The sequence below is a fragment of the Leptonychotes weddellii genome, chromosome 12 (genome assembly GCF_054177405.1).
Source record: "Leptonychotes weddellii isolate Sample4059 chromosome 12, ASM5417740v2, whole genome shotgun sequence".
In the NCBI taxonomy this organism is placed as follows: Eukaryota; Metazoa; Chordata; class Mammalia; order Carnivora; family Phocidae; genus Leptonychotes; species Leptonychotes weddellii.
Window position 1 is genome coordinate 76991549 of NC_138380.1, and position 24110 is coordinate 77015658.

Genomic DNA, 24110 nt, shown 5'->3' on the forward strand with positions numbered 1-24110 from the left:
CAAGAAAAAAAGGTGAGTGAACTGAAAATCAACAACTCTTCTTAGATCTGTCAGATAATTGAGGTCACAAAGCAAACCACCATTCTGAAAACTGGAGAGACAGGTGAATGCAGAGAATCAGGGCTTACTAGGAGCAGAAGCCTGTGGCTGGAGCCAGTATCAACTGGAACATTTAAAGGGTAATTGACTAACTGCCAGAGACTGAAAGTGAATTAGTTTGAGAGAAAAATTCCTGGGGCCTTACCTTAGCTGAGATCCCATACTTTGATGAATTTTACCTCCAGAGACCCACTAAGTTATCAGGGTAAAGATCAGAAAAAAATCCCCTCATGCTTCCTGCCAGGAAAAGGGGAAAATAATCATTCTGAAATACCTCCAGAGTATCTGTTCTCACTAACAAAAGCCTGATCTCAAGGGAAACTGTTCCACCAGAACTTAACCAACATGGGTTTTATGAAAGTCAGTCCAACAAGGGGTGAGGGAAATACCCAACTCCAGCCCCTCTAACCTTCTTGTCTTACCTAAGTGTAGCAGAGGCAGGGAGAGGGGTTGGAAGCACTTGTAAAGACCACAGTCCTGGGATACAGGCCCATTAAAAGACTGAGACCTGATCATGTGACTATAGAATGGTCTCCCCTGACAACACACCTAACTACCACACAAATAGGGTTCCTGTATAATAACACCTTAACAAAAAGATTAGAAATCATACAAAATATGCTCTCAGGTTACAGTGGAATTAAACTAGAAATCACAAAGACAGCTAGAAAATCCTAAAATATTTAGAGATTGAACAACACACTTCTAAATAAATATGGGTCAAAGAAGTCTCAAAAGAAATTTTATGCATGTTGGAAAATATGTTTAGTATCATAATCCCAGTGAAAAACAAGGATCCATTTTCTTTTAACTGGTTTGTTCTCTTGTACTATTTTCAAGAAAATAGCATTTTTATTTATGTAGTGTTCTTGATTTTTTAGACGCTTTTACATAAATAAATTTATTTAGTCAATTATATTTAAGTGCTTCTGAAAAATGCATTGATTCATTCATAGGGGTAAAAATTAATAAACTATTTCTTCCAAGAGCATATTCTAAACTATCTCCTTAGCATTAGAGCAGTTTGGCCATCGAGATGACCTGTTTTCTGACTATGTTTAACTAAGGTAAATAAATTATCAAACCATTATACTAAATATGTTCATTTTTTATTTACTAGTATATATTAGTTTCTTCTTCATTAAATAGAATAATAATCATAAAATAGGTAATATTGATCAAGCACTCTGTGTCAGGAACCATGCTAAGTATTCAGATGTTTTATATCATTCAATCCTCACAAAAGGAAGACTGTTTTCTTATTATACCCATTTTTATAAGTGAAGAATCCAAGGCCCGGAGAAGGAAACTAACTTGCCCAAAGTCATACATCTTCACAGACTAAAATTGTAAAATTCTGACTCTAGAGCAGACCTTGGCAAACTGCTAAATTTTTACTTGCAGGCCAGATCTCATCAGTCACCTGTTTTTGTATGGCCTTCACTCTAAGAATGGTTTTTACGTTTTTAAATGTTGAAATAGTCAAAGAATAATATCTCATGATATGTGAAAATTATATGAAATTCAAGTTTTATTGTCCCTAAAGTTTTATTGGGACACAACCACTGTCACTTATTTATGTACCTTCTATGGCTGTTTTTCACTCCACACCAGCACAGTTGAGCAGTTGTGACAGAAACTGTATGGCCTACAAAGCCTACAATGGAAGCCCTTAGATCTGTCACATTATTGAGGGCCATTTGGCCCTTACAGGAGAATGTTACAGAAAAGTAACAAGAAAAGATGACTCCTAGTTTAGAGCGCTAGTTCCTGCCTGCCTTACAATTATAGCCACTATAGGAGCAATGAATTGTTATGATGCTAAGTGACTTGCATAAGATTATGTGGCCAGGGGCACCTGGGTGGCTCAGTCAGTTAAGCGTCTGCCTTCGGCTCAGGTCATGATCCCAGGGTCCTGGGATCGAGCCCCGCATCGGGCTCCCTGCTCGGCGGGAAGCCTGCTTCTCTCTCTCCCACTCCCCCTGCTTGTGTTCCCTCTCTTACTGTGTCTCTCTGTCAAATAAATAAATAAAATCTTTAAAAAAAAAAAAAAGATTATGTGGCCATGTAAGAGGCAGAATCAGGATAAAAATTAGGACTTTGGATTGCTAGGCCAACATTCCCAATATTATATCATTGCCTTTGTTATCAAAGAGCTAATCTCTATACTTTTGTAAAAAAAAAAAAATCCTTTTAATTTATATGGATATTTAATTTTAAAAATAAAAATATAAACAAAAAGATCATTCTTTAACAGACTAATTTTTATGATTTGCTTTGAATACTGATCACTGTTTATTTGGTCTTAGCCTAAAAATATTTATAATCTTGTAGCATCTCTATATACAATTTGGGTATAATAAATATACAGAGACATTGACATATGTGTATAATCTAACATACACTAAAATCACATTTAATGTACGCATATATACTAGACACATAGATGTACACATATTTACATGTAAACATGCAATCTAATATATGCTAAAACTTATACACATTTAATTTGCACACATATACTATACACACATATACATTGACATATATTTACATGTAAATACATACAAACACACTTTTCACTGCATACACACATGTAAGTCCTTGTGGTAAGTCATAACTAAACTTGATTTTCCCCTCTCCAATGCCCTCTCTTTTTTTTTTTTTTAAGATTTTATTTATTTATTCATGAGAGACAGAGAGAGAGAGAGAGAGAAGCAGGCTCCCAAGGAGCAGGGAGCCCGATGCGGGACTCGATCCCAGGACCCTGGGATCATGACCTGAGCCGAAGGCAGACGCTTAACCATCTGAGCCACCCACGCACCCTCCAATGCCCTTTCTTAATCAACTACCTCAACCTACCAACACCGAAATAATAAAACAATTTTTGTCCAGCTGCAAATGACCTACATAAAGAAAAATACGTACATTCGTTTGTATGACTATTACAGTAATGTATTTATAGCATACTTAATTCCCAAAAAAGGGAATGAGAAATATAAACTAGATAAAGGCGTGCAAAAAGCAACTAAATAATTGCATTTATTCCATTGGCTTTACCCAAACAAGACAGAACTTCCATTTTATCTGTATTGCAACCTCCCAACTAAACCAATTCTTTTGCCAAACTTGACAGTTTGTTATTTAAGTGCATAAAATGATCAAGGAAAAGGTTTCTTGAGAAATGCTCCGTTATGACTGTATCAAACATCTTTTCCAAAATGTGTGTGCCTTTCAAGAGTACCAAATAATTTTAGTTTAACATGATCATTGAATGTCTAATGTTCTCAGAAAAAAAATACCAACGTTGGAAGAAGTAATTAAAACCAGATCCTAAGTCAGTACATCTGAGACTCCAGACACTTAATCTGCATGTGCTGTGGTTTCCAGTAAAACACTAAAATGAGGTAATTTTTTATTCTTATTATGGTCATGACTCTTGCAAAACCTAACCAGGGTAAAAATGTTTATCTCAGTTTTTTCTTAAATCATCATGCTGAATATAAGTTTCAATGTCTTGTGCTAAAAACAGAATCTCCTATATTTACCTTTGAGAAATAACAAGAAAGTGAATTCCTGATAAATTATAGATAATCTAAATATCTCAGTGCAGTCACCTTATTTGACTCCCTTCTCTTTTGTAAGTCAAAGTAAGAAATTGTGGAAATGGTTTATGTGTCATTATCTCCTCTCACCTTCCTTGTCTCATCTCTTTTTGGACTTAATAATTGGGCTGGAGGAGGCACAGAGGAGAAAGATTATCATATGCCCAGAAGTGTGAACCTGGGAATCTTAGAAAGGTAAAACTGGTTAACAGCCACAACATACACACACACACACACACACACACACACCACAAAAGCAGGGAGGAGAAAATGAGATGCTGAGAAAGAAAAATTTTTTCATGAACTTGAATAGAATAGCTGATCTTGTGTAACTAATAATTAAATAATATTATAATTCCCATGCTCCTGTATTCCCTCTTTTTATTTTCTCTTTTAAATCACTGAAAAAAAATATCAGTTTTTAAAAGATTACATTTTTTTCACTCATCTGTATGAATGTGTAATTAGCATATGGAAAAATGCTTTTATCTAAAATCTAAGAGCGCCTGGAACCCACGGAGTCAAAGAGAAATGACAGAAACCACTCCTAATACTTAACCTCATATTTTGATCAGTACTTGCTCATCCCAAGAAACGTTTTAAAAATTAGTTAGTAAGTGGTGTATATTAAGAGGCCATGTCATCACTGTGGTAGGTTTCAGTCCTTCTTAATGATTTGTGGTTAGTGGTCAAATGTAATTGATCACCATATAAGAAATATAACCCAATATTAGAATTATTAACATTTAACTGTTTATTTTAATAACTTTTGTTCTATCACCTTGTCAAAGACCTTTTGAAAGCCTGACTAGATCATATTCATGGATAAAGTTTTATGTAAATGTATGTTTAACTTTTAAATGAACTGCAGTAGGGTAAATAATTGTTTAACCTTAGAAGAACATTTTAGCTTTTCTCCTAGTAGATTTCAGGCATCTAAATGTTTTATAACCCCTTTTGGTATTGTAGAGTTAAAATCTTGTCCTATATGGAAGTTGTTAGTCCTCTCTGGAATTTTTGCTTTGAAGGATACTATTTCTTCTTTTTAACTCTTTATACAGTTGAATACACTACTAGACAGATTCCTTGGGAACTTGTTAGAACCTTAGTACCCAGAGTCTATAGGTGGGAGAAAATGACATTGCTTTACACCAGTGCCTCTTAAAGGAGATTTCTTAATGGTGTTATATTTTTTTTCCTTACATACCACTAATTGCCCAGATATAATGAAGTACAGCAAAAATAATTTGAAAACAATTTTTTTCCACTAAGCCATGTTGTCAATCAACCATTTAGAATAGCAATTCTCCATTTCCACTCTTTATTTCCATAAACTGTAGTTAGATTGGCTTATTGAGAAAGGTACAGGACTTTGGACAGTCATTAAACTCTCTCGGCCTTAATTTTCTCCCCTGTAATATTAGGGAGTTGGTTTAGATGGTTCTAGGATTCCATCAGCTGCAAAACCCTAGAATTCTGTGCTAAAGTCTAGAGCACCATTTGACCCAGCATCCTCTATAGCCCACCATTTATATAATATTTTAACACTCTCCTATGAGTCATGTTTGAACTTCCTGTAATGTCCATTTCAAATGCACAGAAGAGAGCTTCAAGTTTGTGGTGCTCTGTAGAATTCTCAGCTATCAACTTGCGTTATCTTTCCACTTGTGGAATAAATTCTTTTATCTCAGTAAGAGTTTCTGTAAAAAGATTTTTTTTTTTCCTAGGTTAGCCCTGAGTTTTTATAAGTGGTTGGGGTTTTTAACTCTCAGGACACATTAAATGGAGCTTCCAGTGTATTTAACAGTTTGCACATTCCTAGGTTACTGGTTCTCCTTAAAAATGTTACTTTCTATGATTTACTAATAGGTTAGCAGATGTTGTCCTGGTTCAGTACATGTATGGACCTATGATTGTGGTTTTTCTTCTTTTAACAGCACATTCAGATGCTTAATGTTATAATAAACATTACATTGAGGCTTGCTCACAATAGCTATTTTATGGCTTCTAGCACATCCCTCAAGACTTGATCTAGGAAATTTACCTTTCTCCTGAGCTCTTAAAGTACCAGTTGAGCACATAATCATTTATCCTATCCAATTACTTAGCTCATGCTTTCTGTTATGGTAAAATATACTACCCACTGTGTTTGAGTATCTGAAGTTCGTAACTGTTAAGTACCTGGTATAATTTTTCAAACTCTCCCAATTTTCATGGTTAGATTATATAACATTTTTATCTACAGAATATTTTCTTTATATGAGAAGACTTTTACCACATTGCATTTCATTATTCTCCAAGTAAAATGTCTACCTACCTTATTTATGCCATGAGTCTAACATTGGGAAGGGAGAGTAGATAGGAAAAATGAGAAAACAAATTCTCTTAGCCACCTTAAGCTATGGAGGCCTGTCTTAAGTCCAGGAATTTATTTTGTCTTAACCAAAATCACATACGAGTTATTACATTTCCAATCCACTTATTTTTTTCTACTGTGACCTACAAAGTTTATTCAGTTTGTGCTTAATTTTTAATCATAATTCTTTAGTAGAAGACCTTAATTATCTTACCTGAATTCCGACATCGGTGATTTTATAACACTCAGATAGAGAAAGTTCCTTTAATTTTTTATGTCTGGAAAGTATCATCAAACCCTAAAAATATGTAATATAAAGATCACTTTGTGATTATAATTTAGTACAGACAATATATTTCTAATAAAATAACAACCATTTATGTAAACTAAAAAAATAGCTTCTATCTTATATTTCTTTACACTTAAATTATAAAATCACTTTGGTTAGGCAACATTATTAAATAAAATTTCAGGTTTTCTCTAATGTTTTGTAAAAAGTATGACAGAATCCTCCTGAGGCAAGGGAAAGGAGAGCAAAAATAAACTATCAGGAATACATCAAAATAAACAGCTTCTTCACAGCAAAGAAAACAATCAACAAAACTAAAAGGTAACCTACTGAATGGGAGAAGATATTTGTAAATGACTTAGCCAATAAAGGGTTAATATCCAAAATATATAAAGAACTTATACAACTCAACACCAAAAGATGAATAATCCAATTTAAAAATGGGCAGAAGACATGAACAATATTTCTCCAAAGAAGACATCCAGATGGCCGACAGACACATGGAAAGATGCTCATCATCACTCATCATCAGGGAAATGCAAATCAACACTACAATGAGATATCACCTCACACCTGTCAAAATGGCTACAATCAAAAACATAAGAAACAACAAGTGTTGGTGAGGATGTGGAGAAAAGGAATCCTCTTGCCCTGTTGATGGGAATACAAACTGGTGCAGTCACTGTGGAAAACAGCATGGAGGTTCCTCAAAAAGTTAAAAATAGGACTACCCTATGATCCAGCAATTGCAGTACTGGGTATTTACCCAAAGAATACAGAAACACTAATTAGGGATACATGCATTCGTATATATATAGTGGCATTATTTACAATAGCCAAATAATGGAAGCAGCCTGTCCATTGATAGATGGACAGATAAAGAAGATATATATAGATATAGATATATAGATATATATACACATATATAAATAAATATTATTATATATAATATATATATAATAAAAAAGAATGGAATCTTGCTATTTGCAACACCATGAATGGATCTAGAGAGTATAATGCTAAGCAAAATAAGTCAGTCAGAGAAAGACAAATACTATATGATATCACTCATATGTAGAATTTAAGAAACAAACAAGCAGGGGTGCCTGAGTGGCTCAGTCAGTTAAGCAGCTGCCTTTGGCTGGGGTCATGATCCTGGGGTCCTGGGATGGAGCCCCATGTTGGGCTCCCTGCTCAGCGGGGAGTCTGCTTCTCTCCCTTCCTCAGCCTCTCCTCCCCGCTTGTATTCTCCCTCTCTCTCTCTCAAATAAATAAATAAAATCTTAAATAAAAAAAGAAAGAAAGAAAGAAACAAGCAAAGGAAAAAAAAGAGAGAGAAACCAAGAAACAGACTTTAACTATAGAAAACACACTGATTACCAGAGGGTAGGTGGGGGGATGGGGTAAAATAGGTGATGGGATTTAGAAGTGCACTTGTGATGAGCACTGGGTGATGTATGGAATTGTTGAATCACTATTCTGTACACCTGAAACTAATATAACACTGTATGTTAACTATACTGGAATTCAAATTTTTAAAAATAGAAATACAAAAAAAGAAGAAAAAAAGAGGGCATTGGCTACTTTTTCATTTCTCCTCCTCCTACCCCAGTATTTAGCATAGGAAGAAGAAAAAAAAAAGTGTGACAGAATCCCAGAGCCAGAAAATTCCTTATCTTGTTTCCTGTGCCCAGGTACATATAATCTGAATCAATATAAACAAGTCTTAAAGACCTCTAAACTTAAAACTTTATTTTGAAGACGGTTCATGTGGCTAATTAATCTATTTGTTGTAAATTTTTATTTATGCCTAACCTAAAAATCTGAAATCTTTAGCTCATTTTATTATGTTTAAGTGCTTAGAAAGGGAACAAATCTTTCTATAATAGCCTACAGACATATAATCATTCATTAATAGCCCACTTTTTCTGTTTAAAAGCTTTGTTTCTTTTTATTTAAAAAAAATGCACTTTTTAGTTCTTAAATTTTTTAATATGTGGTTCTGCTGTTCCATTTCTCAGTACTTTCCCCACTAAACTGGGGGAACTGACTAATATGCCTTATAGATGTCATTCTCCTGTCTTTGCATTCAGGATCACTTTTATTACACTTCCTATGAGGTGGACAAGAGCAATTGTCTCTCTTCTATGGTCCCAGAGCTGCCAGGCAGGGAAAATATCAGAAACGGTACATTGGTTTGTCCTTTTAAAATTTTATTTGTAGGACTGGTTTACATTTATTGATCTTAAATACAGCATTTGGACAATTGAAAATGGATTATGAAAATATTATATCCTGTTTTTTTCACTGATGTATTTATTAGGCCTTTTCATTAAGAAAAAAAAAAATCCAGGTCAAGGAAAGAAGTGCTTGACAATCTACTTAATTGAAGCCACTGTTTAAATTGCAATTTCTAATTTCATTTAACGGTTTTGTACACCATCCAAAAATAAAATCACTCCATTCATTTTAAAAATTTTATTGCAAATGTGGATTCTTTTGTTAGGAACACATTATGTTTTCTGCCTCCTTGCTTCAAAACAAAAAATTACTAAGCCCTATGGAGCCAGCTCATGTGGTCTAGGTTCCAGATGTGGATGCTATTTTATTCATGTAGAAGAATTGGAGTTTAGATATTCCCCCAACAGAAACCAAATTGTTTAAACAAAAATAATAAGAGATGCAAGGCTTGTCTCATTGCCCTATACCTGATAATAGCTAAGTGTGTTTTATTAGCCTATGGGGAATTTGTCCTATGAAACTATCTCTGGAGTTTTCACCTCTTTTTTTTTTTTTTTACTTTTATGTAGTCAAGTTAGAATTTTTAAAGATGAACTGGAAATGAGGTACACTTGCTAAGTATGACATTTGTCTATGTTCTACTTCATTCAAGATTACTAAAAGTTAATATTAAAATAGAATTTTATATTTCATCACTACATTGTTCATTAAAACATATGGCCCCAAAGTTAATTAACTAACATAATTAGACATTGGGTAAATGCAAATCAAAACCACCATGAGATATCACTGCCTAGCTACGATGATGGTTATACTTAAAAAAGACAGATAATAAAAAGTGTTGGTGAGGATATGAAGAAATTAAAATTCTCATTCATTGCTGATGGGAATGTAAAATCGTCCAGTCACCCTGGAAAATCCAGTCTGGCAGTTCTTCAGAAAATTAAACATAAAGTTACCATATGACCCAGCAATTCCACTCCTAGATATATACCCAAGAGAAATGAAAAAAATATATCAACACAAAAAAACTTGTACTCAAATGTTCCATAGCAGCATTATTCATAATAGAAAAAAATGAAACAAGCCAAATGTCCATCACTGTGAGATATTATTTAGCAATAATAAAGCATGATGCATACTACTATATAGATAAACATTTAAAACATTATGCTGAGTAAAAGAAACCAAACCCAAAAGGCCACAAATTGTATGATTCACTTATTTGAAAAGTCCAGAATAGGCAAGTATATAGAACCAGAAATCAGATTAGTGGTTGCCTAGGCTGGGCTGAACAGTGGGTCAGGGCTAGGGAATGACTGCTTATGGGGAGGGAGCTTCATTGTGAAGTGATGAAAATGTTCTGGAATTTGATTGTGGTGATGATTGCATAACGCGATCATCAATATACTAAAAACCGCTAAATTGTACCCTTTGAATTGTTGAGTTTCATAGTGTGTAAATCATATCTCAATAAAGATGTTTGTAAAAAATGACTGATGTAATAATTGTATAGCTAAATGCAAATCAGAAATATTCCTATAGCATCCTTCAGTCCAAGATGAACACAGAAGTTTCTCAGACCTGGATGGCCAATGGATTAGCAAAACAGGGAGCAAGAGATGTCATCATGCTAATGTGCTGGACAAGTTATCACAGGGCCTTGCTGCTGTAATTCTAACTGAGCAGCAGCAAATCTAAGCCAGCTGGAGGAGGCAAGGCCTCCACGGAAGCCTGCATGGTGCTAGTATGGGATGCCAGCTTCTCAGGACAAGTGAAATACACCATTCCAGTCAACAGGATTCATTTTTCAATGGTTTTTTGCCTCAGAAGCTTTTCAGATTCATGACCTAAAGAATATCAAGGCCAGCTAGGTAAGATGTTCTACTTGGCACCGTGAGATTCATAAATGCCCCAAATTAGGTGTTCTCTGAAACATTCGTTAAGTGCTTGGGATCAAAGTCCTAGGGGTGCCAAACTTTTACTTCTAGGAGGGATGGAAAGAGGAGAGTGGGAAGATAAGACCAAAGTAAGGAGGGATGAGGAACCCACAAAAGGGAGTGACTGGGCCTCAGTGGGGCAAAGGGCAGGTGGATGCTTACTTTTTAGGGAAGTTGTAACCAAGAAAATGTCAATCCTCCTTAAGCTCCTTCAAAAGTTGGCCAAACTCGTGAATGTTTTGCTGGAAAGGTTTTGGTTTATTTTCCCAAAGTATAGGAAGGGAATAAGTTGTTACCAGGTGAAGCACAGAGGAAAGCAACTGGTGTGGTCAGCAGGATTGCAGGTTGTATGAGAATGCAAGGCCCCAGGAGCTCACGAGAATCCTAAAGAGCAGTTTACTCCTTCATGGGCCGTGGAACTGAGGGATCTGGATCTGAGGGGCTTAGAAATTCCTAGTAATTGGCTTATATTACAGCTCTAGTATCAGGTCCACTGAAGGGAGTGTCAAGACCTAAGACTCAAAGGAAAGTATGCACTAAGCCCCAAGAGCCTTGTACATTATTCTAAGGAATTTGAACTTCATTCTATGCAACAGTGTTAAACAAAGCTTTTCCCCCTTTAAGGAATATGAGTTGATACATAAGTGAGCATAATGCAAAAAAGAAGGAGCATGTGTTTTAAGAGAGGTATGGGGACCACAGAGCAGGGCCTGGCAGTCTAGAAAAGACTTCCATGGAAGAAGGGGAATTTGAATTAAGCCTCAAAGACTGAGTAAGATTTTGACAAGCAAAATAATAAGAATAGTGTTTCAGGCTGAGAAAATGGCACGAACAAAGACTTCATTAGGAATGTGTGAATTGTTTGGGAAGTTGTTCAGTTTGGGGTCACCTGAAGGAGTGAGAGGGAACACTGTACCCTGCCAGGAACAGCTCCACGTACACATGACATTTCAGAGCAAACAAATCCTTGAAAACAATTCCCCCCCACCCCAATTTTACATCCGGAATGATTGAGGTGATGTAGTTAGACTCGAGCAATGAACTAGTTACCAAATGTTGGAATGGTGTGTGTGTGTGTACTTAGCATATAACTGAGTCATACACCTATATACCCTTTACCTAAACTCACCAATTGTAATCATTTGCTGCATTTGCTTAATTAATGTGTGTATGAATATGCATCATTTTATTAATATATCTGTGAATACAGTTTTATATGTATACATATCATATACATAGTATATATATTTTAAGTGTATATGTATATATAAATTTTCTTGAAACTTTTTTTTTTTAAACTGGAATTTTGTACATCTAAGTTCCCTTCACCTAATTTGCCCATCCCCCCCACCTTCCTCCCCTCTGAACAAACCACTGGGTTTGTTCTCTGTATTCGTGTTTGTGTTTTTGTTTGTTAATTTGTTTTATTTTTAAGACTTTACGTATAAGTGAAATCGCATGGTATTTGTCTTTCTTTATCTGACTTATTTCATTTAGTATAATACCGTCTGGTCCATCCATGTTGTCGCAAATGGCAAGAGCTCATTATTTTTTTGTAGCTGAATAATATTCCAGTGTGTGTGTGTGTGTGTGTGTATTCCACTGTGTGTGGAACATTCTTTATCCATTCATCTATTGATGAATACTTGGGTTGCTTCCATATCTTGGCTATTGTAAATAATGCTGAAGTAAATATAGGGGTACATATCTTTTCAAATAATGTTTTCATTTTCTTTGAGTAAATATCCAATTGTGAAATTGCTGGATTGTATGGTATTTCTCTTTTTAATTTTTTGAGGAAACTCCACGGTATTTTCCACAGTGGCTGTACCAATTTACATTCCCACCAACAGTGCAGAAGAGTTCTCTTTTTTCCACATCCTTGCCAATACTTATTCTTTTCTTTTTGATACTAGCCATTCTGACAGGAGTGAGGTGATATCTCATTGTGGTTTTTGTTTGCATTTTCCTGGTGATTAGTAATGTTGATCATCTTTTCATATATCTATTAGCCATCTGTATGTTTCTTTGGAAAAATGTCTATTCAAGTCCTCTGCCCATTTTTCCATTGGGTTCATTAGGTTTTTTTGGTGTTGAGTTGTATAAGTTCTTTATATATTTTGGATATTAACCCCTTATCGGATATATCATTTGCAAATATCTTCTCTCGTTCTCTAGGTGGACTTTTGTTTTGTTCATGGTTTCCTTGGCTCCCCAAAGCTTTTTATTTTGGTGTAGTCCCAACAGTTTATTTTTGCTTTTGTTTCTCTAACCTGAGGAAACATATTCATAAATATGTTTCTAAGGCTGATGTCCAAGAGATTACTGCCAATGTTTTCTTTCAGAAGTTTTATGGTTTCAGGTCTCATATTTAAGTCTTTAATCCATTTTGAGTTTATTTTTATACATGGTGTAAGAAAGTGATCCAGTTTCATTCTTTTGCCTTTGTGTAGCTGCTCAGTTTTCCCAACTTCCCCATAGTATAGTCTTGCCTCCTTTGTCATGAATTAATTACCATATAAGTGTAAGTTTACTTCTGGGCTCTCTATCCTGTTCCATTGATCACTGTGTCTATTTTTGTGCAAGAACCATACTCTTGCTTACTATAACTTTGTAGTATATCTTGAAACCTGGGATTGTGATAACTCCAGCTTTGTTCTTTCTCAAGATTGGCTTTGGCGATTCAGGGTCTTTTGTTGTTCCAAATTGTAGGATTATTTGTTCTATTCTTTGAAAAATACTATTGGTACCTTGATAGGGATTGCATTGAATCTATAGATTGCTTTGGATAATATGGATATTTTGACAATATTAATTCTTCTAATCCATGAGCATGGCATACCTTTCCATTTGTTTGTGTTGTCTTCAGTTTCTTTTATCATTGTCTTATAGTTTCCAGAGTACAGGTCTTTCACTTCCTTGGTTGAATTTATTCCCAGGTATTTCATTCTTTTTGGTGCAATTGTAAACAGGATTGCTTTCTTAATTTCTCTTTCTGCTACTTCATTAGTAGTATATAGAAGCACAATAGCTTTCTGTATATTAATTTTGTATCCTGCAACTTTACTCAATTCATTTATTACTTCTAATAATTTTTGAGTGGAATCTTTAGGGTTTTATATATATATAATATTATATTATATTATATTATATTATATTATATTATATATATATTCCTTACTAATTTGGATACCTTCTATTTCTTTTTCTTGTCTGATGGCTATGGCTAGGTCTTCCAGTACTCTGTTGAATAAAAGTGGTGGGAGTGGACATCCTTGTCTTGTTCCTCATCTTAGAGGAAAAGATTGCAGCTTTTCATCATGGAATATGATGGCTGCTGTAGGTTTGTCATATATGGCCTTTATTATGTTGGGATATGTTCCCTCTAAACTCACATTGTTGAAAATTTTTATCATGAACAGATGTATTTTGTCAAAGGCTTTTCTGCATTTATTGAGATGATCATATGGATTTTATCCTTCCTCTTGTAAATGTGATGTATCTCATTGATTGATTTGCAAATATTAAACCATCCTTGCATCCCTGGTATAAATGTATCTTTGAACTAGGTTGCTAATATTTTGTTGAGGATTTTTACATCTATGTTCATCAGTGATATTAGCCAGTAGTTTTCTTTTCTTTTCTTTCTCTTTCTTTCTTTCTTTTTCTTTCTTTTTTTTTTTTTCTTGTAGTGTCTTTGTCTGGTTTTGGTATCAGGATAATAGTGGCGTCATAGAATGAATTTGGAAGTTTTCCTTCCCCTTCTATTTTTGGAATAGTTTGAGAAGAATAGGTATTTTTTTTGTTTGGTAGAATTCATCTGTGATGCCATCTTTTCTTGGACTTTTGTTTGTTGGGAGTTTTTTGATTACCAAATCAATTTTTTTTTTAAGATTTTATTTATTTATTTGAGAGAGAGAGAGAATGAGAGACAGAAAGCACGAGAGGGAAGAGGGCAGAGGGGGAAGCAGACCCCCTGCTGAGCAGGGAGCCCGGTGTGGGACTCGATCCCGGGACTCCAGGATCATGACCTGAGCCGAAGGCAGTCGCTTAACCAACTGAGCCACCCAGGCACCCCCAAATCAATTTTATTAGACATAATCAGTCTGTTCAAAGTTTCTGTTTCATCCTCATTCTGTTTTGGAAGATTGTAACTTTCTAGGAATTTATCCATTTCTTCTAAGTTGTCCAATATGTTGACATATAATTTTTCATAGTATTCTCTTATATCTATGTTGTTGGTTGTTCTTTCTTCTCTTTCATTTCTGAAAATATTTTACTCCTCTTTCTCTCTTGATGTGCCTAGCTAAAAGTTCATCAATTTTGGTTATCTTTTCAAAGAACCAGTTCTTGGTTTCATTCATCTTTTCTTTTTTCTTTTTTTCTTTTTTTGGTCTCTATTTCATTTATTTCCCATTTATTTCCACTCTATTCTTTATTATGTCTTTCCTTTAACTAACTTTGGGCTTTGTTCTTCTTGGTCTCATTCCTTTAGGTGTAAGTGTAGATTGTTTATTTGAGATTTTTCTTGTTTTTACATAGACCTGTATCACTATAAACTTCCCTCTTAGAACTACTTTTGCTGCATCCCAAAGATTGTGGACTGTTGTGTTTGCATTCTCATTTGTCTCCATGTATTTTTAAATTTTCTCTTCTTCAGTGACCCACTGGTTGTTTAGTAGCATGTTGTTTAGTCTCCATGCGTTGTGGGGTTTTTTTTAGTTTTTTTTTCTTGTAGTTGATTTTTTCTTGTAATTTTTTTCTTATAATTTTCTTGTAATTGTATTCAGAAAAGATGCTTGATATGAATTCAATCTTCTTAAATTTATTGGGACTTGTTTTGTGGCCTAACATGTGATCTATCCTAGAGAATGTTCTGTGTGCATTTGAAAAGAACATGTATTCTGCTGTTTGGGGATGGAATGTTCTATATATATATCTGTTAAGTCCATCTAGTCTTACTCACAGCCATTGTTTCCTTGTTGATTTTCTGTCTGGATGATCTATCCACTGATGTAAGTGATGTTAAAGTCTCCTACTATTATTGTATTGTGTTATTGTATTATTGTCAATTTCTCCCTTTATGTCTTTTTAGCTCTATATATTTAGGTGCGCCTATGTTGAATGCATAGATATTTGCAATTGTTATATATTTCATATATATGTATAAATATGAAATATAATATATATGTTATAAATTTCCCTGAACCATTTGAAAATAAGTTTCAGATATCATGATGCTTTACCCCTAAATATTCTCTTTGTATCTCTTAGGAATAAGGGCATTTTCCTGTCTATATAGTATAATATATATAGTATTATAATACTTAAAATTAACAGTAACACTATACTATCTAATATAAAGCCAGTATTTTTTTTTTAATCCCAGGACCCAGTCAGAGTTCATTCACTGCATTTAGTTGTCATGTGTCTTTAGCCTTTTTTCTTTTCTTTAAATTTTGTCTTTTAAGACATTTACTTTTAAAGATCCCAGGTCAGTCATTACATAGAATGTCTCACATTCTGGGTTTGTCTGATTGTTCCTTATGATTAGAATGTAGGTAAAAAAAATTCTGCAAGAATACTACCTCGGTGCTATTGCATCCCTTTAGGAGGCACATATGTGAGGTGTCCCATTATTGGTGATGCTCTTACTCACTTGATTCAGGTAGTAACTATAGATCTTTCATTAGAGTATATTTTTACTTTTTATTTAGTAAATAATCTGTGGTGTGATTCTTTGAAACCACAAGAATACTGTTTCCCAAAAACCTTTTAGTCAATGGTTTTAGCATTAATTGGTGATCCTTGCCTAAATCAGTTATTTCATTGGGAGTTGCAAAATACTGATTTTTCTCATTCTACCCTTCCTTCTGTATTTATTAGCTCTTTTCTATCTTTTCTACCATCATTTCTCTTCAGTTTTGGTGAACATTTTGGGAGGTATCTTGAATAAAATATGATTATTTTAGACATAACAATTATTGCAGTTAATTTTTTGTGTTACCTTAACTATCTTTAAATTTCCTCAAATTCCTGCTGAGCACATATACAAGAGAAAGTTATTGTTTTGGTTGGTGCGATTATGTTACTTGTTGGCAAAAGACAACACACCGAGGAAAACAAAAACACCAATATTTTGCCTTTTTATAAGACTGAACATTTGCTCATAATTTAAAAATAAACGAAACATGTTTTATAAATGAAACTGATGTGGATGAAACCTTATGAAACAAAGCTTAACATTCTGAAAGTAATTTATTCTTTAAAACTTGCAGGTGGCTTTTTTTCTGAGACACTGCTTTTAGAAAAAGTTTGGAAAGCTGGTCTAGGAATATTGGCATTTAGAATAAAATACAATGTAATTTGTCTGACAGCCACATTCTACAAATCATCCTTATTTATAGTATGTTTCATTTTGAAACTGTCAGCACTTTAATACAGGCACACCAGAAGAGTAAATAGCATAAATAAGCTTTATAATCTGTCCTGCATATGGTTAAAGAAACAATTTCTTGGAAAAAACCTACATAAAATTACATAAGATTTCATAGTTTGTTCAACTTTTATTTATTTTTTTAAAGATTTTGTTTATTTGACAGAGAGAGACACAGCGAGAGAGGGAACACAAGCAGGGGAAGTGGGAGAGGGAGAAGCAGGCTTCCTGCAGAGCAGGGAGCCTGATGCGGGGCTCGATCCCAGGACCCTGGGATCATGACCGAGCCAAAGGCAGATGCTTAACGACTGAGCCACCCAGGCACCCCAGTTTGTTCAACTTTTAATTCATTTTTCTTGAATAGACTTTATAAGCAGTAGCTTATAGGCTTTCAAATTAAAATACTAAAATAAATCTCTCTTCCACAATAGTGAGATAAACCACTGTAAAGATATGGAGAAAATATGAAAATATGACAAATGATTAATAACTACATTATTATAAGCAATTCATACAAATTGGCGGAAGTATTGAGATCCCAATGTATAAGTGAGTAAAGAATCTCAACAGAAAATAATATAAGATGAAATATAATTGCAATGATAAGCAGCATATATAGGACAAAATTATTAATATTATTAGAATTTTTTAAAATGCAAATTCAAATAACAATAAAATTTTAATTCCTAGTTATTTTTGTGAAGTTAAAACAGGCACTATTGGTAAAGGAGTGTAAGGCTACCATATTTATTTTAATGTCGATAGCAATAAAAATTGCTACAACCCATAAGGAAAGCAAGTGGCCAAAATAACTAAATGTCCTGTTCAAAAGAAGAGAAAAATTGATGGGGGATAAAGCTTATAACAACGTCCAGGCAGGCTGCTTGTCTTATTCCTGTTTTTACACTCAAACTTAGAATTTCTGCTTTAAATATAATAGGACTTAGCTAATTATGTATCAAAAGAAAGAAGAAAAGGACAAAGAAAAGAATGAATGAATAAATGCATGAAATTTCTCAATGTTTGTGAAAAATAATTTAGGATAATTTGGAAAAGACAATACATGTGTCCATTATTACGTCTTTTTGTATATCTACCAAGAATTATATAAAACATTAACACCAGGCGGGTGCCTGGGTGGCTCAGATGGTTAAGCATCTGCTTCCGGCTCAGGTCATGATCTCCAGGTCCTGGGATCGAGTCCCGCATCGGGCTCCCAGCTCAGCAGGGAGTCTGCTTCTCCCTCTCCCTCTGCCCTGCCTCTCCCCCTGCTTGTATTCTCTCTGTCTCTCTCTTGCTCTCAAATAAATAAATAAATATTTTTTAAAAAAGAAAAAAAACCACATTAACACCATGCTTAATTCCTTTACACAGACCCACAACAGTTCTGGGCAGTTTACTGTCTGTTCCAAACAAACTATAATAGCACAAAGCACCAATATTCAAGCAAAATACTGAGCTATGAATGTTGCCATGTACAACTATATACATGGATGAGCAATTTTGTTTTACAAAAATTGATACTTTCTTATCTTCCTATTACTAGAGCCACCCGTGAAGTTTGACCTTGCTGACAATCTGCTTTTTGAAACACCACCTCCCTTGATTCCCTTGGTAAGTCTGAACTCCTTCCTCACCTACTCGTCTGGATGTTCATTTCTAGTTTCCTTTGTAGGTTCATCTTTCAAATCCACCCAATAAGTACTGATGTTTCCCAGAGGCTTGAACTTGACCTCTTTTCTCCTATCTCATCTGTAGCTTCAACCACGTCAACCATCTCTACATCTGTCCCAGATCTCTTTCCTGAGCTCTGGATCTTTCCTAATTGATAATTAGACGGTTGAATGTGCCATAAGCACCTCAAACTCAGTATCATTACTTTCAGAGGACTAGTATTCAAACTGGAAACCACAAAGTTTTAATGGGTTCTTCCTACTCTTTCTGCTAGCTTCAGTAAGGAGTCTGCTTGAAGGTGAATAGCTCATGATGGACTTTTCTTTGATTTAAGTACTTTACTCTTTCCTCTGAATTTTGCAACTTTTATGATTCTTGTTGTAGGTCCTAGATTTCCCTGGCTGGGAAACCTATAAATATGACCTGTGCACCTTAAGATATTTGATATTTGAATATAGGATATTAGAAAACACATTCTATGAAATAAGATGCAATGGAGGACCCAGGAGTCTGGAGGACTCTGATGAACTTATTGGAGGTTTAGATCATGAGAAATCTAAAAAGAACAAAAGGTCCCTGACAGAAAACATAAGAAGCCTCCTTTCTTGTTGCCCCCCTTTTTAAAAATTTAAATTCAATTAGCCAACATATAGTACATCATTAGTTTCAGATGTAGTGTTCAATAATTTATCAGTTGTGTGTAACACCCAGTGCTCATCATATCACGTGCCCTCCTTAATGCCCATCACCCAATTACCCCATCCCCCCACCCACCTCCCCTCCAGCAACCTTCAGTTTGTTTCCTATAGTTAAAAGTCTCTCATGGTTTTTCTCCCTCTCTGATGACTTCCCATTCAGTTTTCCCTTCTTTCCCCTATGATCCTCTGTGCTCTTTCTTATATTCCACATATGAGTGAAACAATATGGTAATTATCTTTCTCTGATTGACTTATTTCGCTCAGCATAATACCCTCCAGTTCCATCCACGTCGATGTAAATGGTATGTATTCATCCTTTCTGATGGCTGAGTAATATTCCATTGTATATATATATATATATATATATACACCACATCTTCTTTATCCATTCATCTGTTGATGGACATCTCAGCTCTTCCCATGGTTTGGCTATTGTGGGCATTGCCGCTATGAACATTGGGGTTCATGTGCCCCTTCGGGTCACTACATTTGTATCTTTGGGGTAAATACCCAATAATGCAATTGCTGGGTCATAGGGTAGCTCTATTTTTAACTTCTTGAGGAATCTCCACACTGTTTTACAGAGTAACTGTACCAGCTTGCATTCCCACCAGCAGTGTAAGAGGGTTACCCTTTTGGGGTGCCTGGGTGGCTCAGTTGGTTGAGCATCTGCCTTTGGCTCAAGGTCATGATCCCAGGGTCCTGGGATCGAGCCCTGCGTCAGGCTCCCTGCTCAGCGGGAGACCTGCTTCTCCCTCTCCCTTTGCCTGCCGCTCTGCCTGCTTGTGCTCTCTCTCTCTGTCAAATAAATAAATAAAATCTTAAAAAAAAAAAAAAAGAGAGTTCCCCTTTCTCTGCATCCTCACCAACATTTGTTGTCTCCTGTCTTGTTAATTTTAGCCATTCTGACTGCTGTGAGGTGGTATCTCATTGTGGTTTTGATTTGTATTTCCCTGATGGCTAAGGATGTGGAGCATTTTTTCATGTGTCTGTTGGCCATTTGGATGTCTTCTTTGGAGAAATGTCTATTCATCTCTTCTGCCCATTTCTTGACTGGATTATTTGTTTTTGGGTGTTAAGTTTGATAAGTTCTTTATAGATCTTGGATCAGATATCTTTATCTGATATGTCATTTGCAAATATCTTCTCCCATTCCGTAGGTTGCCTTTTAGTTTTGTTGACTGTTTCCTTTGTTGTGCAGAGGATTTTTAATCTTGATGAAGTCCCAATAGTTCATTTTTGCTTTTGTTTCCCTTGCCTTCGGAGACACGTCTAGCAAGAAGTTGCTGCAGCCGAGGTCACAGGGGTTGCTGCCTGTGTTCTCCTCTAGGATTTTGATGGATTCCTGTCTCACATTGAGGTCTTTCATCCATTTCATCTTTGTGTATGGTGTAAGAAAATGGTCCAGTTTCATTCTTCTACATGTTTGCTGCCCCCCCCCTTTTTTTTGAGGATAAAAATGGGATGTAAGTTGTGATAGAAGGGATAGAACTTGGCGGAGGTTGTTGAAAATCTTTGTGTAAATTTTCTGCTTTCAGTTAATGGTTGAATTGTAATATACCTAATTCCTATGATCCCTTGCCAGACATACTGAGGAACAAAACAAAACAAAAATGGTGATTTCAATAGTCAAATGGCTAAGTCTTCTTTTTGTCACTCAGGATTGAAGGGGCCCATGGTGTAGAGAGATGTGTCCTAGTACTGGAATCAAACATGTCTAAAATGGAATTAATGTCTTAATCTCTCTCTTAGGTTCTTTTTCTGGTTAACAGTACCACCACGTCTGCAGCTGACCAAGTAAAAACTTGGGCATTGTCTATGTTTCCTCCTATCCCCTCTGCTCTCCATATCCAGCCAATCAATCAGCAAGCCCCACCTATATACTTCCTAAATATCTCTCATACATGTCCCTTCTGCCACCACTATCAAAACCTCATTTCTAGCTGTACGAATTCTACTCAGAGTTCTTCAGTGGCTCCCATTCCATATAGGACATAGTCTGAATCACTTTGCAGGGCACCCAAAGCCAGTCACATTCTGCCCTCCACCTTTCTCCAGCCTCATTCCCTATCTCCTTGGGCCATGCTATGACAATACAAAGTCGCCTGTGGATCCCCCAACACATAACCCTCTCTCATGTCTCCACGCCTTCCCACCTGCTTCTTTCTCCACTGTGAATGTCCGTCTTTACCTCGCAAACACCTGCTGAAGCTTTCAGCTGCACCTCAAAAGCTGAAAAGTGTCCCCTGACTTCTCTACAAATAGACAACAGAGACATAAGCACTCATTTTCCACTCATCCATGCTGCCAAGATATAGCATATGTACCCAGGTGTATATCTCATCACATCAAATATACCTCATATGTCTTAATTTGAATAAATCATTGCTAAGATACTTTGAGTGCTTACCATGTGCCAGGAACTGTGCTAAGCAGTTTACATTTATTATTTACTCCTTACAACACCCTGAGGAAAGTATATTATAAACACTGTTTTAAAGACAGGGAAATGGAGGCACAGAGAGGTTAAGGAACTTGCCCAAGGTATCCTAGTGTGGTGTCACCAGATAAGATGTGAACACACACTTTGAACTTATGCTTTTGGTAACTTTTAACCAAGCAGTGTTGTTACTCTTGTTGTTATTGTTTTGCCACTAGACTATACCTTGAGACCAGAACTATGGCTGTCAATGTAGTACGCCCAGAACCTTGCATGGTGTTTAATACAGAGTTGACAATGAATAAATATTTTTTTAAGATTTTTTTTTTTAAATTTATTTATTTGACAGAGAGAGAGACAGCGAGAGAGGGAACACAAGCAGGGGGAGTGGGAGAGGGAGAAGCAGGCTTCCCGCTGAGCAGGGAGCCCAATGCGGGGCTCAATCCCAGGACCCCGGGATCATGACCTGAGCCAAAAGCAGACGCTTAACGACTGAGCCACCCAGGCACCCCGACAATGAATAAATATTTGTGAATGAATGAGTAGTCCATAAAACTCTCTGTTTTTATGGAGCCAATTTTCTCTTATCTTTCTGGCATACTCTCGGAATTCTTGGATAGAATCTATGTCCCTTCATAATTATGTGACTTTGTGTTTATATTTCATACATTCCTTTCTGGAAGATTTGCTCTATTTGGTGCTGCCTACCACATTCTTTTAGGGATAAAGAACAAAACTTATACTTGGAAATATGTTTTATCTCAATTAACACATCCTCTTTCTAAAATCACTGATAACACTATCTCGTACAAAGTCCTGCAGAATGTATTTTAACCTCACAAGTGAATTTCCCTTTTAAACTATGGTTAGCAATTAAAATTTTATAAAAATAATTTACCTTTCTTTTTCTCAATTATTTTTGTTTATTTTTACTTACTTGATTGTTAGTATGAATTTTGTAATCATAATTTTTAATGTATTAACCACTCTGATCTAATTTACTGACCTATAGGTCTAAAGGAAAGCAGGCTTTGGTCAACACACGGAAATAGGTCCTCTTTATATTTATGGAGCGAAAGAAAATCAGCATCTTTGTTACCTAGAAATAGAGCAACTGGCCTTGAGACTGCTTGCCTCCTACCTGATGGAGGTCAAGAGGAGGGTTCTGGCACCAAAGATTCTCCTTGAGGGAAATGACAAGCTTAAGTTGGTCACTTCTTTTTGCAATGTTTCCAATAGGCAATTTGCTGGAAACAGGAGACAATTGTCTGTAGCCTCTGTAAGGAAAACCACTATTGCTAATGATGGTATCAACAGATTCATAGAAGGCCACTAACTAGGAGAAGGGCCTGGAAAGGACTAAAAAAAGTCAATCTCGATATGAAAGAGTATCACCAGGGCAGACTTCTTGTTATGTGCTTTTGAAAATCCAAGGTAAACCCATTTGCCTCTGAGTTTCCCTGCTTGCTTTTAACTCCCATTCTTTCTATTTATTGAATCCCAAGTGATTTCATGTGTTTCCTGCTTTAGAGGTTTTGCTTCACTGAGCCTCAGGCCTTATTTATGTGTGTGTTGCATGCAGATGGGTGGTCTCTTGAAACTGTATCATCAGATCAAGACATGCAGCTGTAAGCACTCCTACTCCAGTTCACAGCATAGCTGAGAAAGTGTAGACTTTAAAGAAGCCTTATGTGTTTGGTTGAAAGGAAAGAAATGGTAGGAGATTCATTCATTCACTCACCCACTGACTCACAAATCAAATCTTTTACGTGCTTCTATGTACTAGACATTATGCTAGGCTTTCCAAAGATGGGCTGCTCCAACCTTTACCATCAGGAAGCTTACAGTGTTGTAGGGAGACAGGTGTGGAACAAATATGAAAATATAATGAGCTAATGGCTTTAGGGGGGGGTATTGTAAAGTACAGTGGAAACAAGACAGAGAGATCCTAAGTCTGCCCAGGAGTTCCAGGAGAGCTTCACAGGGTTGAAACTCAAGGGATAAGCAAGAATTTACAAGGTGGACAAGGGGAGAGGGTGTTTCAGACAGAGGGAATACTCGCAGAGATGGGAAGGCAAGGACAGTGTGATGTGTTTGAGGAGCTGCAGGAGAGTCAGTTGTGTGTCTGTGGGGCTGACAATGAAAAGTGGGTATCTGGTGGAAGTGAGGCAGTAGAGGTAGGTAGGGGCCACCTCAGGAAGAGATTGGACCTCTACACTGGATTGGTTAGACTTTAAATCTTTCTTTTTTTTTTTTTTTTTTTGACAGAGAGAGACACAGTGAGAGAGGAAACACAAGCAGGGGGAGTGGGAGAGGGAGAAGCAGGCGTCCC

General features: G+C 35.9%; 1 protein-coding gene across 1 annotated transcript in view; it reads right to left on the reverse strand.

The window, feature by feature from the left end:
- FBXL13 (F-box and leucine rich repeat protein 13) overlaps positions 1–24110 on the reverse strand; it is a 169191-nt gene that overhangs the window by 25652 nt on the left and 119429 nt on the right. The window contains exon 15 of the mRNA XM_081799706.1: positions 6275–6358. Coding sequence (XP_081655832.1) covers positions 6275–6358 — 84 coding nt within the window. The remainder of the gene's footprint in view (positions 1–6274; positions 6359–24110) is intronic.